Raw genomic sequence first — 17,205 nt, forward strand, 5'->3', positions numbered from 1 at the left:
CCGCCGCCGCCTCACGTTGCTGTCCAGGAGGAGGTGGTGATGCCGCCGCCTCATGTTGCTGTCCAGGAGGTGGCGCCGGTCCCCCAGCTGCCTCACGTTGCTGTCCAGGAGGTGGCGACGGTTCCCCAGCCGCCTCACGTTCCTGTCCAGGAGTACCGGCGGCAACCGGTCCGCGGCCGTCCCACGCCCTTGTCTCGATGGCGACAGGAGCTGGGGAGTTCTGATGGGCCACCCGGGAACTGAAAAGGCTTCGGGAGGGCTGTGATGGTGGCGGTCATGGCCTTGGTCCTTCTCTCCGTCATCCTCTTCGCTCCTGAGGGCTCGCAGCCACTTCATTACCTGGCCTCGTTGGTGACCAGTCCACAGCTGTCTCCTGGCCTAGCCTCGGCGGCGACCCATCCCTGGTCGTCTCGCAACCATGGAGTGGGGGGTCCTCATCCGGAGCAGTTGCATGCCTTGGTCTGGTTCCTGCTTCGCCGTTGGGTTCCTCACCAAGGCCGTCCACCCAAATCACCCCGTGGGGATCCTGGTGCTTAGCGTCCGGGTCGTCCTCATGACCTGTCCACCCGGACGCCTCGCGTTTGTTGGCCTGGATGGCCACCAGACTGGGGTTGGGGGGGTTCTCGTTGCTTTGTTGTTCTTTGTTCTGAATGTCGTACCAGGGCAGCACCGACTGCTGGAGAAACATTCCTTGTGTGTTTATACACACTTGGCCAATAAAGCTGATTCTGATTCTGAAAACTACAACGGACTGCTTCAAAACTAATTAAGAAAATAATTAAAATAAAACATTTTTTTTTGCATTCAAAGTAAATTATGTTGCAATCACATAAAAGTCAAACATTTCCACGTTTTTTTTTTTAAATTCCCCTCTCTATAGGCTTGACACATGCTTATTCTACTCTATTTCACTCATTTGAGTTTCTTTTGCTATCCATGTTCTTTTACCCCCTTCCCCTATTTCCATCTCCGTTCTCACTTTCAGCTTCCCTTCCTCTTCACATCCTCCTGCCGGCTCGCTTCTAAGGAATGTAATAATGTTAATGCTATCTGCAGTGTGTCCATAAAACAAATTCTAATCTCCTTGGCTGTCTGTGGGCATGCAGCTGAACCTGTGTTGCTATTTCTGGCTCACCTATTTATCATGATTATGGTGACTGTGATGTCACTGAAGCACTCGATTTTTTTTTTTTTCCTGGGCTTTTTTCCCCTTTATATTATGCACCAAATAGAATGCCGCTATTCCTTTGTAAACCACACATCTTTTCTTAGAACTGCTTTACCCCCCAAAAAAGGTTGTCGTTGCTGATGTCAAATAATTTTCTGGAGCATCATCAGACAATTTTTTTTAAATATATCTGAAGTTGTATTAAGGGAGTTGAGTCTCATCACACTTGTTTGGTTCTCATTGATGTATTTCTGCTCACTTGAGAAATTATTGATCAAACAAACATTTGTAGGCCAGGCTGAGGCTTCATCCTCCCACACACAGCAGATTACAAAGAGCTAAGCCAAACATGGCATATATCCAAAAATACATGACGTATCACTCACTTCTCATGCATATTATTGAATTCATATTTAAAAAAAAAGTCCCTGGATAAAGACGCATAACAAAATGAACGCAAATCTGCCCAGAATCTATATTATGTGCACACACATCATAAGATTCGATTCAGTATCTGCATGCAAGTAGAAAAAAATGGGACTACCAATACAATGATAATTAAACCTATCACTATAACTGAATATTGCATGATTATGGAGGACACACAATTGAAGAAGAATTGACTGATGCTTAAGAGGGCTTTTTCAGTGCAAAACAATGTCCAATATGACTGTACATTTTTTTTGTATTTTATTATTTTATATCATTAATTTATTTTCCTCTTTTAGAAAGATGTAGTGGATATTTGTCTCGTAAACTGTGTTCATCGCTCCTTGAGCTGTCTCTTTATCATGGTCGAGGGGTTTGTGTGTCCCAATGATCCTAGGAGCTAAGTTGTCTGGGGCTTCACACCCCTGGTAGGGTTATGACAAATAGTTCTGAGCCGAAGGACCAAACAAAGCATGGCCCCATAAACATCTATGACGAGTACAAATAATTGATCTAAGTTTCCCTTACCCGGACGTAGATCACCCCCCCCCCCTTCTGGAACTAGGCCTAGAGGTGGGGGTCAAAGTTGAATAACTGGTGCATGGGCCTGCACCCATGCGGCTCGGTTGGGCACTGACCGAAAGGGTAATGTGGGTCTCCCTTTCCATTGGCTCACCACCGGTGGGAGGCGCCATATTAGTTGAGTGCTGTGTGCGGTGGGTGGTGGCTGAAGGCAATCCTATCCCTGGCTACAGAAACTGGCTATAGGGACATGGAATTTCACTTCTCTGGCAGCGAAGGAGTCTTAGTTGTTGTGTGAGGTTGAGCAGTTCCAACTAGATCCGTCAGTGGTTTTCAAACTGGGGGCAAAGCGTCATGATGGAGGGCATAGATTGTTTCAGCAGCCCCCTCTTGAATATTTTTCAATTCCCCCTAGTTTACAATTTTCAGGGCTTTTCACTGAAAATTTCAAGTGAGGGGGCACATAAAAAGTTAATCTACAAAAAGGCGGGCACGCCCCAAAAAAGTTTGAAAACCACTGAACTCAATGTAGTCGGGCTTGCCTCAACAAAAGGCTTGGGCTTTGGTACCAGTCCTCCAGAGAGGGGTTGGACACATTACCCACTCTGGAGTTGCCTATGGTGCAAAGTGCCGAGCAGGTGTGTGTATACTTATTGCGCCTCTATGTTGGGGTTCACTCCGGTGGACGAGAGGGTAGCCTCCCTCCGGCTTTGGGTGAGAGGACTGTTGTTTGTGCCTATGCACCAAACAGCAGTTCAGAATACAGGCCTTTTTTGGAGTCCTTGGAGAGGTTGCTGGAGAGAGTGCTTGCTGGGTATTCCATCGTTCTGCACTTCAAGACACACATAGGTAATGACAGTGAGACCTGGAAGAGCATGTTGGAAGGCATGCCCCCCTGATTAGAATCTGAGTGGTGTTCTATTATTGGACTTCTGTGCTCACCACGGATTGTCCATAACAAACACCATGTTCAAGCGTTAAGGATGTGTGCATGTGTACTTGGCAGCAGGACACTCTTGGTTGCCGTTCAATGATTGGGGTTATGATTGTTTCATCTGACTTGGGGATGCATGTCTTGGACACTTGGGTGAAGAGAGCAGCAGAGCTGTTCACTGCCAATTACCTGGTGGTGAGTTTGCTCCGATGGTGGAGGAGGATGACGGTCTGACCTGGTCGACCCAAATGTATTGTGAGTGTCTGCTTGGAACATCTGGCAGAATCCCCCGTCCGAGGTGGCCAATCAGAGCTGTGGCCATAAAGTAGTTTGGTGCCTGTCAAGGAGGCAATCCCCGAACCAGTTAGTGGACGCCAGCGGCGAATGATGGCGTCACGCTAAAGAGTCTTATTGGGCCTTTCTGCTCTTTGGGACTTCTGAGGCAGATGATGGGTACCAGACTGCCAAGTGGAATACAACTTTGGTGGTCACTGAGGCAAAAACCTGGGTGTGGGAGTTGTTTGGTGAGGGAACTGAAAAGGATTTGCGAATGGCTTTAAAAAAATTGTGGTCCACCATTTGGCATCTTAGGAGGGGGATGCAGGGCACCATCAAGACTATGTATAGTGGGGCTGGGATACTGCTGACTTCAATTTGTGAGTCTGTGGGGAGAATACAGTAGTGTTCAAATGAATAGCACTCCAATGTGACGAACCAAATTAATCCACATTTTCAGTATATGTTTTGTTGCGACATGTCATGCAAGTTACCAGTCAGTGCAGTAGATTATCAGAAAACCAACAAGACCCAGCATTCATGATATACACACTCTTAAGGCTATGCAATTGAACAATTTATTGAATGGAGTGTGTATTAAAAAAAAATAAAATAGCAATCTGCCGTTGACTTTACAAACTCAAAATTATTTCTTGCAAATGTTTTTGTTTCTAGAATTTACCAATCCTTTGAATCACTCAACAAATATTTAGTTGGAGAAGAGATAGCGAGGGTGGAGGACTTCAAATATTTAGGGCCAACAATCCAGATCAATGGTGAGTGTGGTAAGGAAGTGAAGAAACGGGTCCAAGCAGGTTGGAACAGCTGGCGGAAGGTGTCTGGTGTGTTATGTGACAGAAGAGTCTCTGCTAGGACGAAGGGCAAAGTTTACAAAACAGTGGTGAGGCCGGCCATGATGTACGGATTAAAGATGGTGGCACTGAAGAAACAACAGGAAGCAGAACTGGAAGTAGCAGAAATGAAGATGTTGAGGTTTTCGCTCGGAGTGAGCAGGTTGGTTAGAATTAGAAATGAGCTCATTAGAGGGACAGCCAAAGTTGGATGTTTTGGAGATAAGATTCGAGAGAGCAGACTTCGATGGTTTGGACATGTTCAGAGGCGAGAAAGTGAGTATATTGGTGGAAGGGTGCTGAGGATTGAGCTGCCAGGCAAAAGAGCGAGAGGAAGACCAAAAAGAAGGTTTATGGATGTGGTGAGGGAAGACATGAGGGCAGTTAGGGTTAGAGAGGAAGATGCAGAAGATATGCTAAGATGGAAAAAGATGACACACTGTGGGAACCCCTAACGGGACAAGCCGAAAGGAAAAGAAGAAGATCACAGATTTCAAAACCTGCTTCACATCTGTGTGGGATGGAGTCAACCAATTTGTTGCATTTTCAGCTCTGATTCCACTCCAAGATTCCTTAATTACATTCCACAATTCATTTACATTATAGTGGTACCTCTACTTACGAATGACTCTAGTAATGAAAAGTTCGGGTTACGAAACAGCTCCTTGGAAAAATATTGTCTCAGGTAATGAAAGAAAATTCAGGATATGAATCATGCATCTCTGAATAAGGTTTCCCTTCTCCAATCAAACATTTAATCAAAGTACGCTCTTCTTCTGAACAATGTGTTCAACGACCCATTTTACCCCGGCTTTTTAGGGGAAATGCATGTTCAACAGGTGTTGACTTCATCCTTAAATAGAGGTCCACCTGGTTTACACTTGTTTTTCACAAAATTGATGACCTCACTCACTGAATGCCACAGTGCATTTTTTAACACAGCCTTTTCAACAATTTGCCCAATTGCACAACCTTCAGAGTGTATATATCATGAATGCATGTTGTTACTGGTTTTCCGATAATGTACTGCACCTACTGGTAACTTGTTTGGCATGGAGCATTAAAAAAAATATTATTGAAAATGTGGATTAATTTGGTTAGTTATATTGAACTGCAATTGTTGTGAACATTACTGTACTTCAAAGACTTCCTCAACTTCACCTATACGCCTTCTCACGAGGTCGCAGGGTTTGGGGTCTCTTAGGAAGTCTCTCTTATCTCTGGGGTTGAGGTCACCGGGGTGGTTTAAAAGCTTCTCGGTGGCAAGGCCCCAGTGGTGGATGAGATTCCCCTGGTGTTCCTAAAGGCTCTGGATGTTGTGTGGCTGTCCTGGTTGACAGTGCCTATGGAGTGGCAGACTGTGTGGTGGTCCCCCTTTTCAAGAAGGGTGACCAGAGGGTGTGTTCCAACTATAGAGCAATCACACTACTCACCCGCCCAGGTAAGGTCTATTCCGGGGTGTAGGAGAGCAGGGTCAGTCAGTAAGTTGAATCTCAGATTCAGGAGGAGCAATGTGATTTTCCTCTGGCCGTGGAACAGTGGACAGCTTTTAAACCACAGCAGAGTCCTAAAGAGTGCATGGAGATTCTTCCAACCAGACCGGACATGTGTTTTGTGGACCTGGAGAAGGTGTGAGACAGTGTCCTTCCTGGAGTCCTGTGGGGGTGCTTCGGGAACATGGGGTACTGAACCCCCTGTTCAGTACCTGTACGACCAGTGTCACAGTTTAGTCCGCGTTACCGGCAGTAAGTCGCAAGCATTTCCAGAGAAGATAATTTTTCCCTGATACCCAGGCGTGTATATCCACACCCTCACATCTTGCTGGTCCAATCAGTATTAATATTAGTAATATATTTTGTAGACTATCGCACGATTCATCACTTTAAACTGCTCCCTTTGCACAATTGTCATTGCACTGGTCTATAACGGGAATTGCAAATGGGTGAAGGCACACTGTACAAGTTTAACACATTGTGGGTCGTTGTTAAATGAAAACGACTTTACATCTTGTACACCTGAATAGGAATAGTCTCTACAAACAGAATGTCTCTTGTTCTTTATTCTTGTTACTTTGTTGTTCTTTGTTTTGAATGTCGTACCAGGGCAGCACCGACGGATGGAGAAAACGTCCTCGTGTGTTTTTGCACACTTGGCCAATGAAGCTGATTCTAATTCAGATTCTGATTTCTCGGAATCCTCTCTGAATAGCATTGGCTTTCCAAACATTGTGTACCCCAGGTAAGCGGCCTTGGACACTACACCAAAGAGCAAGAAAAAAAAAAGCAAAACTGACAAATTTACAAATAGATTTGACCACTTTTGCTTGACCTTGTCCAAGAATGCTCATCCCCCACCACCATTGAAAGGTATGAAATTAAATCATACGAGAAACAATTGGGACCTGAAAAGTCAATAGTTGGTGATGGAGCAGTCAAAAATGTGAAACGTTTTTGCAGAATAACACCAAACGGCATCCGGCGTAAAAACTGTGCCAAACAAATATGAGCGTTCATCTAAAGAATCCCATACCGGATCGATCATGGCCCGGGTTAACAACGCCCGCCCCCACCACTGCTAACCTGCAGGGCGTCGGTGGAAATTCAGCTACTGTGAGACGAAGACAAAGAAGAGGAGGAAACCGGATCCATCGTCAGAAGAAGAAGAGAAATGCACAGAGCCTACAACTGAGTGTAGAGACTTTGAATGTTAGGACTATGACAGGAAAACCTCAGGAGTTGGTTGACATGATGATGAGGAGAAAGGTTGATATTCCGTGCATCCAAGAGAGCAGGTGGAAAAGTAGTAAGGCTAGAAGTTTAGGAGCAGGGTTTAAATTATTCTACCACGGAGTAGATGGGAAGAGAAATGGAGTAGGGGTTATTTTAAAGGAAGAGCTGGCTAAGAATGTCTTGGAGGTGAAAAGAGTATCAGATTGAGTGATGAGACTAAAATGCCTGCTCGATCCCCGACCTTGGCATATAATGAACGTTTCTCCTTGAACTACCTTGCATCCTCAGAGTCATGCATTTGGGTCCTACTCTCGTTCCGATGGGACGTGACATTATCTGTGACTGTGTTTCCATCCAAAGCAGAGGATATACAATTGGCCGCATCCATGTTTGGACCTCCCGTAGGGTTCTGCTGAAGGCAACGGTCCTCTTGGAAAGATGGTGATCCGACATACATTGATGCAAATGGCATCCCAACGGCGTACCAGATGAGTATAAGTTGGTTTACGAGATTGCTGCAGGATGGGAATCCATCTTGTTATGGATAACTCTGAATAAAACCGTTGACAGAATCAACTACATACATTACAATGTACAGAAACTAGGTAATTATACGGAAGCAGGCTTTATTGCCATAAGGGAACAACCAGCTCCATCCTCACTCATGACGTTCCAGAACCGCATAGCGGTTAACCAACTTATAACCACTGCTATTGCCCCAACAAATTCAAATTTGGCAGAAATATATCCACTATTGGCACAACAGTGTAATGACAGTGATGTTGTTGATCACGATGATGATGTTATGACTTCTCTTCCAGACCTGTTCTCTGATCCAGAAGATTACAAGTAATTAGTACTATATTTTCCTCCCAAGTGTAACTATGTTTGTTTTCATTAATATGACTCTGTATAATAAAGCTGAAAGGATGATCTATTAGATGATGTGAGGATTAGAGCACATGTAGGATAAACAAGAGGATAATGTAGAAATAATTGTAAATATAATTAAGTAACTGTTTCTGCCTGCAATGAAGAAGTGCTTTGCTCTGCTCCAATTCAGTTAATGTTCCTGCCTGCAATGAAGAATGCTTTGCTCTGCCTGCAATGAAGAATGCTTTGCTCTGCTCTAGAAAATGTGGTAGCAAATGTAGGATAAACAGGGGGAAAATTAGGAATAATTCTGATCATAATTATCATACATCTGCTTCCAATAAAGAAATGTTTTGCCCTGCTCTAGATAACGTGGCAGCCTCCTAGCAGGAGATCGCAAGAACAAAAACATCTAATCATCAGAACTGTTAGAACTGCTGCCTGTTAAAGAAATGATGACCACACATGTATTCAGCAATCTGCCACACATGCACACACACACATGAACAAACATGCACACCTTGTTTCCAATTGTTTTGCTTGTCGTCTCCTTTTTGTAACATCCATGTAATAAGGGGCCTCCTAAAACTAAATAAATGGAGGTGCTGAGGAGAGGATAATCAGAGAGTGCAGTGGCGAATTGTAGCATGAAATTTGAACTGGTGACTTTGCTTCCTTTTTTTGTCCTGTTTAATGAATGTCTAATTGGTGAACCTGACACTTGATTTACGAATGACTCGGTTGACAAAAGAATCTTTTTCAATATATTAAAATGGATTCGAATTACCTCGCCTCCGGCCCAAAGATTGCTTGGACAGACTCCAGCACTCCTGCAACCCTTGTGAGGATAAGCGGCTCAGATAATGGATGAATGAATACACTATTTTTGGTTTGCAAAGAGTCTTAGCATAGCTGCCTCAGGTATCTATGGTTTTCCCTGAAATGGCCACCACCCCCCACAATGCAGTACAGCCTTTGTATTGCTTTATGGGATGTGGCAGCCATTTTCGGGAGGGCAGCAAAGGCTAAGACACTGGCGAAGACACTTACTCTCTGGTGGACCCACTGTTATTTTGAAAAATCTCACAGCACAACAACAAACAAAAATGTCACAAAAAGTGAATATGCAAGTCTATTAAATACTTTCTGCTGTCTAATAAAAGAGCATATCTATGAAGAGTTCAGACGCAAAAGCAGATATATCCATTTTGATCATATGTATATATTCGATAAATTCGCATGGGACATCAGAAGAACTCTCACGGCACACTAATTGTGCCACTGCACACTGGTAAGGAATCACTGCCTTAGAGATGGATTGAGAAGCTCTGTCATCCAGGAGAGGCTCAGAGGTGAGCCACTGCTCCTCCAAATAGAGAGGAGCCAGATGAGGAGTCTGGGGCATCTGATTCAGATGCCTCCCGGACGCCTCCCTGGTGAGTTGTTCTGGGCACATCTCACTGCAGGGAGACCCAGGGGACAACTCAGGACACGGTGGTTAGACTATGCTTCTCGGCTGGCATGGAAACGTCTCGGAATCCCCGCAGAAAAGCTGGATCAAGTGGCTGGGGAGAAGGAAGTCTCTGCTTGTCTGCTCAAGCTATTGTCCCACGACAAGACCGGACAAGAGGTAGAAGATGGATGGATGGATGCATGGATGGATGGATGGATGGATGGACGGTGGTTCCAATTGTGAAATTATTGCACAATTGTCGATTGCAAATGAGGTCTTGCCGGCTTTGACTCAAGAACAGAACTGTCTACAATAATGTAATAAAATTATGACACTAGTGTCTGGATAATTTAATAACAATATGACTATCATCATATGTTTAATGAACTAATGAATTGGGGAAGGATGACTGATTAAATCACTTCTACCCTCAACATCAGATCTGTCTCAACGATATAAGATTATGAAGGAACAGTAATAATCGAGATAATATTCATGGAAAAAAATTGAGCCTTTAGAGATTTAGAATTTTTATGAGCCATCTGACATGATTTAATGTTATAACTGTGAAAGGTTTGCGACTATAATTTGAATTTAAAGGTGTTTTATAGCAACATTAAAAGGATTATTATCATAAGCATGCACTGTATAAAGAATCAAAGTGGACTACAGGTTTCATTGTGATTCTGCTCAAGTCATTCTGACCACTGCTTGAGCAAAGAGGAGCTGCAAGATGTAGAAGTGAAGAAGACAAGACATAGAGGACATAGTGACCCTGGAGCAGAAACATTTGGCGTTAATGTTTGTGCATTGATCTTTATTCCCCTCACATTCTATTTCAAAACTATTTCCTGGAAGAGATGGAACATACTGTAAATTTCCTTCTCTTGCCTTGTCGTTCAGCTTCCTCCTTTGACCTTGGACTTTCAATATGCCCCATTGCATCCTCTGTGAATGAGTGTTCCTTCAGTACTAGTTACCTGAATGTCTCCAAATGTTTGGCATATTGGGCACCTGACATGGTCATTATTCACTGCGCTCAAGACTGTGGATTAATCCTGCAAAGAGACATTTACTGTACATCCTGAGCAATGTTCCCTCTAAGCTGCGTGTGTGCGCCATTGGGCACTACTGATGTGGTCTCTACGTACAGACGTTCTGCATTGCGCACAAAAAAATTTAATAAAAATATAAACCGAATAGAATATTACGTACAACTATTGAGTTTGTGCCATTTTGCAATGTGATTCATTGAATGAGGGGTGATGGCTACATCCGATTTAGATACATACTTACCCATCAACCCACATTTATAATGACAGCGTTCTTATGCACCCTCCACCACCGCTGTTGAGTTAACAAAGCGGTCCTAGCATAGTAGAGCGAAGACGAGTGACACATGCTTTTTATATTTACCGTCGTGGTGAAAATAAAAAATAAAAATAGAAATGCTCTTACTTTAAGATGCCATGAGTGGAGATGAGTATGTGCAAATGGAAAAATGCAGCAAAACCAGATGAGTTTCTCTTTTTCGAGCAAGAAAGTTCTGGTCTGAAAAATGTGTTGCGAAGCCAAAGTAGAAAGAAAGTTTACAGAAGGAAACATGTGGATAGAATGGAAACTGGACTACCTTAAGCGTCACATTCCGCACAAGTCATTTGAAAACAACTACAGTACAATTATATGCGGATGTAAATTGGACCCCTTCTTGAGCCGTCACCTTATTGTGGTGGAGGGGTTTGTGTGCCCCGATAATCTTGGGATCTTAATTGCTTGCGGCTTCACGCCCCTGGTACAGTCACTCATGGTAAACAGGTTCTAAGTGAGGGACCAGAGTGAGCATGGCCAAAAAGACCACCCTGAAATTATATAGAAATGGAATCAGGTTTCCCTTGCCTGGCCGCAAGTCACCGACCGGGGCCTCCCTCTGGAGTGTGGCCTGGAGGTGGGGATTGAAGGCAAGCGCCTGGTGGCCGAGCCTGCACACATGGTGCTCAGCCGGGCATAGTCCAAAAGGGTAACTTGAGCCACCCTTTCCATGGCCTCACCACCTGTGAGAGGGGCCAGAGGGGTTGAATGCAATGTGAGCTGGGCAGTAGCCTTAGGCAGGGACCTTTGCGATCCAATCCCCGGCTAAAAAAAAAATAGCTAGGGACGTGGGATATCACCTCTCCGCCAGGGAAGGAGCCTGAGCTGGTCCATGAGATCAAGAAGTTCCGACTCTATATATGAGCCGCTTGGGCTCTGGTACCAGTTGTCTTGAGAGGGGTTGGACTCCTTTCCACTCTGGAGTTGCCCGCATAGAGAGCTGCCAAGCAGGTGTGGGTATACTTATTGCCCCCCGGCTCGGCGCCTGTATCTTGGATCGGATCCTGACTGTTGTTGGTGCCTATACACCAAACAACAGTTCAGGTGAGAGTTGGACTCTTCCAAGGCTGCCCCTTGTCACTGATTTTGTTCATAACTTTTAACTTTTATGGACAGAATCTCTCGGCGCAGCCAAGGCATAGAGGGGTCTTGTTTGGTGGCCTCAGCATTGCATCTCTGCTCTTCGCAGATGATGTGCTTCTGTTGGCTTCATCAAGTCATCATCTCCAACCTCACTGGAGCAGTTTGCAGCCAAGTGTGAAGAAGCTAGGACGAGAATCAGCGCCTCAAAATCTGAGACCATGGTCTTTAGTTGGAAAAGGGTGGCATGCTCTCTTCTGGTCGGGGATCAGTTCCTGCCCCAAATGGAGGTGTTCAAGTATCTTTGGGTCTTGTTCACAAGTGAGTGAAGAATAGAACGGGAGCTCGAAGTGCATTATTTCAGTCACTCCCTGCATGCTTTGTGGCTTCTCATGACCGTCTTAGTGCCGCAGAGCTTGGCAGGAGAATGTAAATAGCATTTAAAGTGCATGTTTTGTGACAATTATTTTGTGAGTGATTCTTTTATTTGTTTTGTTATTTGCTAGTTATGCTATTCTTTTTGCTGTGGTGGGATAGTTTTTGTTTCAATATGACACAGTGTGTACAACATCCTCAGTAATGACCTACCAACACAGGCTGTGTGTGGCACAATGTAAGCTTCTTCTGCTTACTGATGTGAAACGCAATTGTTCCCCACTGGCTCGTGAGTGCCATCAAATAGCAGCTTACTTACATGCTAAAACACTTGCTGGCATGTATGCTAACAGTGTAACCTGTGTGTCAGTCTACTTTGTTGGATAAGGCACACAAACTTTGCAAATGTTGGACCTCAGTGTGCACATAAGAATTTAAGTAAGGCACCTTGTCTCATGTGGCAATTTTCATCCTTTTGCCACATTTCAGGCTTCAAACATAAAGATATAAGATTGATGTTTTTTGTCAAGAATCAAAAACAAGTGGGACACAATTGTGAAGTGGAATGAAATTTATTGGCTATTTTAAACTTTTTTTTAACAAATGAAAATCTGAAAATGCAATATTATTCGGCTCCCTTGCATTAACACTTTGTAGCGCCACCTCTTGCTGCATTTACACCTATAAGTCGCTTGAGGTATGTCTCTATCAGGTTTTCTTTCAGAATGGCTGCCACCACCATGTTTGACAGTGGGGATGGTGTGTTCATGGTCATGAGTTGTGTTGCTTTTACGCCAAAAATATCATTTTGCATTGTGGCCAAAAAGTTTGATCTTGGTTTCATCTGACTAGAGCACCTTCTTCCACAAGTTTGGTGTGTCTCCCAGGTGGTTTGTGGTAAACTAAACGAGACATTTTATGAATATCTTTGAAAAATGGCTTTCTTCTTGCCACTCTTCCATTAAACGCAGATTTGTGCAGTGTACAACTGATTTTTGTCCTATGGACAGACTCTCCCACCTGAGCTGTCGATCTCTCCAGTTCATTCAGAGTGATCATGGGCCTCTTGGCTGCATCTCTGATCAGTCTTCTCCTTGTTCGAGGTGAAAGTTTAGAGGGACGGCCGGGTCTTGGTAGATTTGCAGCGGTCTGATACTCCTTCCATTTCAATATGATTGCTTGCACAGTACTCCTCGAGATGTTTAAAGCTTGGGAAATGTTTTTGTATCCAAATCCGGCTTTAAATTTCTCCACAACAGTATGTCGGACCTGCCTGGTGTGTTCCTTGGTCTTCATGATACTCTCTGCACTTTAAATAGAACCCTGAGACTATCAAAGAGCAGGTGCATTTATACGGAGACTTGTTTACACACAGGTGGATTCTATTTATCATCATCAGTCAAAATTGGATCATTCAGAGATCCTCACTGAACTTCTGGAGTGAGTTTGCATCTGAGTTTGTACGCCCCACTTTTCAGTTTTTTATTTGTTAAAAAAGTATAAAATATATATATCGAATATATTTTGTTCCACTTCACGATTGTCTCCCACTTGTTGAATCTTGACAAGAAATGAAAATTGTATATCTACGTCTGAAGCCTGAAATGTGGCGAAAGGTTGAAAAGTTCAAGGGGGCCGAATACTTTCACAAGGCACTGTATCTGGTCCAAATAGAGGCATTGGTAAGAAACTGACAATGTAGCTACCAAATAAAATAAGCTACTTCTACTGATTCTTCAACTTCTTAGTTATTCTTTGTATCCTCCGGCAGTCAGCAATCCCCGGAGCACCAGGCTGCCTGCCTGTCAGGGTCAGTCCGAATTCCCCACAGACTGCTTTATTTGTTGGATGTGATTTTTTATTGTCGAAGGAGTGATTGCTTAGCGTATGGTGTGCTCTGTTGATCATCTACCACACATGATAAAAGCCTGAAGACCACACTTGATGACTTTGAGGGGGTTTATTCTAATATACATATCGGTTAAGATGTTAAAAATCATTGTGTGTACCAGGAGCAGCACGGTGGGTCAGCTGGAAAGCGTTGGCCTCACAGTACTGAGGTCCCGGGTTCAATCCTGGACCTGCCAGTGTGGGTTTGCATGTACTCCCTTTGCCTGCGTGTGTTTCCTCCGGACACTCCGGTTTCCTCCCACATCCCAAAAACATGCAACATTAATTGGACACTCTAAATTGCCCCTGTGTGATTGTGAGTGCAGTTGTTTGTCTCGATGTGCCATTGACTGGCAACATGTTCAGGGTGTACCCTGCCTCCTACCCATTGACAGCTGGGATAGGCTCCAGCACTCCACGACGCTCATGAGGATAAGCGGTTAAGAAAATAGATGGATGTGTGTAGTAGGCTTTGAAAAACAATTATAAACTAACAAAACAACACAACAAAGGACTCTGTGAGGTTGAAAAGAGAAAAACAATACAATAGTTTAATAGTGGTGTTTATATGTTTCACAGTTTACAGCAGGTGTCCTGCTCTAAAAGTGAGCTAGGTTAGTAAATTTAGCAGTCACTTGCAAACAAATAGACAATGCGCATAAGTTTTAGTCTGTGATTTGCAGGACATTTTGAAAAGCAAGGCAGGAAGCTGGCAGTTTCTTGACATCGACTCCGAACAATGATTCGAGGTGTTATTTTATCTGGTAACGAAATATGGAACCTTGAAAGTTACTCCGTGTTTCTTAAAGAGAGCAACATTGCCTCCATGAGGTACAAGATGGTATTGTTGCTTATGGTACTCCACTAGTGGTTGTTAAAATGAGTGTGGTACACCTCATTAGAAAAACATTTAAATGTGACATTAAGTCAAAATGCCCAAGCAATTGACACATTTGGAAAAGATTGGTCCCAAAGAGATCTCTTTAGAATATGTAAGCCTTTTGTGGGAAGGATAAGTATTAGGTTACCCATATAAGTTATTTTATTCCCTATCTTCCTCATACTCTGTTGCTTTACGAACGTCTGCACTGGACAGGTAATGCTGCACTCAACTAGGTTTACCGTGCTGATGTTAGAAACTGAAAATCTTGATTTAAATTATTACAAAATAAACTCTTACATGGGAACTGCAAGCACTTTTCACCCTGCTTGAAAATGATGGACACATACTCGAACAAACGTAATCTACTGTGATATATTGTGTGTTATATATCTCCGTGATGTAGTGTATTGTGTTTATACTATGATATAAAGTGTCAGCTGCTCAATAGAATGAAAGCAATGTAACTCTTTCAATAATAATAAACAAACGAAAAAAAATTTAATTCACTCAAAATGTCTGCTGTTTGTTTATTAACCAGCCATGTTTAGTACAGAATGAAACGGTATATTCTAGAAAAGCAAACGCAAAGCTCAAGATGCGTTCGTCTACTTGCTGTCGACAGACATATAACATTAATTCAAGCAATAACAAAAAAAAAAAACGCCACTGGGTGACAGTATCCACTAACTGTTAAAAGGAGCAGAGGGAGAAAAGTAGTCGCACGCACAAATTCCGTATTTCAATGCATAATTAACTTAGCAACATAACAGGATTGTAAAACAATATGCTCTCTTGGAAGGAAATAATTGGTAACTATAAAGAAATGAAGTATTTGGTATACATTTTCTTGATTATACCTCACAGCTAAGGAGAACCTAAAATTCACCATTTCAAGAAATCTCAATATTTTATATAATATATAATTATATTTATTACTGCATAAGAAACAAAGATGTTTTAATACAAAAAAAAAAAAACAGGTGGGAATTAGATTGCTGCATGTGAAGCAAATTTTCAGTTTGACTAAAAAAATAATTAAATGCAACGTACCAACATATATACTAATACAACCAAGAGTTTCAACCAAAACTTTATCTTGTCAATAAGTCTCCATTATGATTTAACTGGGCAAATCACCATAATGTGGACATTTATACACTGGAAATGTGAATTAAAGAAAATGGGAAGAGAACGCAAACATTACTGAAACATTCAAACAGTACAGAAAAAAAACTGCCGTCATCCATTGTAGTAATGTGTTTGGAAGGTGAAAATTAGTTGTTTGAATAAAATATTTGAAATGTCTGTCCCTCCATTGGTCTTCACCATGTTTATTAAATATTTTATTACTTTTCACACTTCAGTAAAGGTGTTTGATGTGTTATTTGTGTTCACAGCACACAAAAAGTCTGTAAATGTTGGGTAGAATGAGGTTGAAATTCAAACATTTGCTCTGAAAAATTGGGGCAACGAACCCATTTGCTTCACTCCATACTGTCTCAGGAATGGTTACACTGTTTATGTGAATTCACATTTTAACACCGACAATTTTTCGTTGGACAAAGACGTAGAGTATAAAGAATAAGAAAAATGGCTTTACCTTTGAAATGTCGGTCATCTTCAGAGAGAAACGACAAGAAAAGATAATTAGATTTTAGATTATTAAAGACAACACAATCAAATATTTTGATTATGTCTACTATCCATCCATCCATCCATCCATCCAGTTTTCTGAGCCACTTATCCTCACAAGGGTCACGGGGAGTGCTGAAGCCTATCCCAGCTGTCATTGGGCAGGAGGCGGGGTACACCCTGAACTGGTTGGCAGCCAATCGCAGGGCACATCGAGACAAATAGTTGCACTCACAATCACACCTAGGGACAATTTAGAGTATCCAATTAATTTTGCATCTTTTTGGGATGTGGGAGGAAACCGCAGTGCCCGGAGAAAACTTATGTCTACTGAAATTGTACTATTTATTGGCTCCAGCACACCCACAACCCTTATGAGGATAAGCAGTACAGAAAATGGATGGATGGGTTTTCCACATGCTCAACTGTTTCCTTGAACAGGATCAGTCATATAGTAATAAATACATATATTACGTACAGAAATGTCTTTACCTGAAATAATTTTACATTCTTTTTTTTCTTTAGTTTCTCTTTCATGTGAAGCACATTTGTGTTTGCGAATTAAATATGCCATGTACATACACTTCTGCCATTCTTAAAACAGTGTGACTTATTGTAGAAAATTTACAGCAGAAACATAAAAGCTTAACTATTCAATAAAGCCTCTTGAGATTCAGTGGCTTGGCCATTTCAGACCATACAGTATGACACGCTACTAGTCAAAAGTCTGTATATAGGTGAT

At 42.6% G+C, this 17,205-nt stretch overlaps 1 protein-coding gene across 14 annotated transcripts in view; it reads right to left on the minus strand.

The window, feature by feature from the left end:
- The window catches only part of gabbr1b (gamma-aminobutyric acid (GABA) B receptor, 1b), a 326,457-nt gene that overhangs the window by 190,528 nt on the left and 118,724 nt on the right, over positions 1-17,205 (minus strand). For all 14 annotated transcript variants that reach the window (XR_009796880.1, XM_061833538.1, XM_061833452.1 and 11 more), the window contains one exon: positions 16,432-16,449. Coding sequence is in view for 13 of the 14 variants with exons in the window: in XM_061833538.1 (XP_061689522.1) it covers positions 16,432-16,449 (18 nt within the window). In the remaining variant the exon portion in view is untranslated. The remainder of the gene's footprint in view (positions 1-16,431; positions 16,450-17,205) is intronic.

Source organism: Syngnathoides biaculeatus, chromosome 1 (genome assembly GCF_019802595.1).
Source record: "Syngnathoides biaculeatus isolate LvHL_M chromosome 1, ASM1980259v1, whole genome shotgun sequence".
NCBI lineage: Eukaryota > Metazoa > Chordata > Actinopteri > Syngnathiformes > Syngnathidae > Syngnathoides > Syngnathoides biaculeatus.